Here is a 416-nt window from a genome sequence, read left to right as displayed (position 1 = left end):
TAGAACTTTAAATAATTCACTTCCAAAATATATGCTTGAAATTTTAAATCTGTTTTCATTGGTAATATATCTTTGATGTAAATAATATGCAATACCTTCTGGAGACATCTCTGGTACAATGGCCTCATAAGGTTCATCTAGGAATTTTGGTTCATTGTCATTGATATCCGAAACTCTGATGACAAACTCAGACTCAGGTTCCACAGCCCTTCCAGTAGTGATGTCTATTACCTGGGCTCTTAGGATGTAGAGGGATCGTTCTTCTCTATCAAGCTTCTGAACAGCATATATGTCACCTGTTCTTTCATCAATGGTAAAAATACTTTCAGCTCCATCTCCCAAAAGTCTGTACTGGAAAGAGTTGTTTGCATTGTCTAAATCAGATCTTAGCTGCAAACACAAAGAGGGATAATTTA

General features: G+C 36.1%; 1 protein-coding gene across 1 annotated transcript in view; it reads right to left on the bottom strand.

The window, feature by feature from the left end:
• LOC105805789 (cadherin-19-like) overlaps window positions 1-390 on the bottom strand; it is a gene marked incomplete at both ends in the record, with an annotated part of 24,352 nt that extends 23,962 nt beyond the window's left edge. The window contains one exon of the mRNA XM_012638744.1: window positions 96-390. Within this exon, the coding sequence (XP_012494198.1) occupies window positions 96-390 (295 nt within the window). The remainder of the gene's footprint in view (window positions 1-95) is intronic.
• Between the last annotated feature and the right edge of the window lie 26 nt (window positions 391-416).

Source organism: Propithecus coquereli, unplaced genomic scaffold (assembly GCF_000956105.1).
Source record: "Propithecus coquereli isolate 6110/MARCELLA unplaced genomic scaffold, Pcoq_1.0 Scaffold1334, whole genome shotgun sequence".
Classification (NCBI taxonomy): domain Eukaryota; kingdom Metazoa; phylum Chordata; class Mammalia; order Primates; family Indriidae; genus Propithecus; species Propithecus coquereli.
This window is presented reverse-complemented; position numbering and strand designations above follow the sequence as displayed.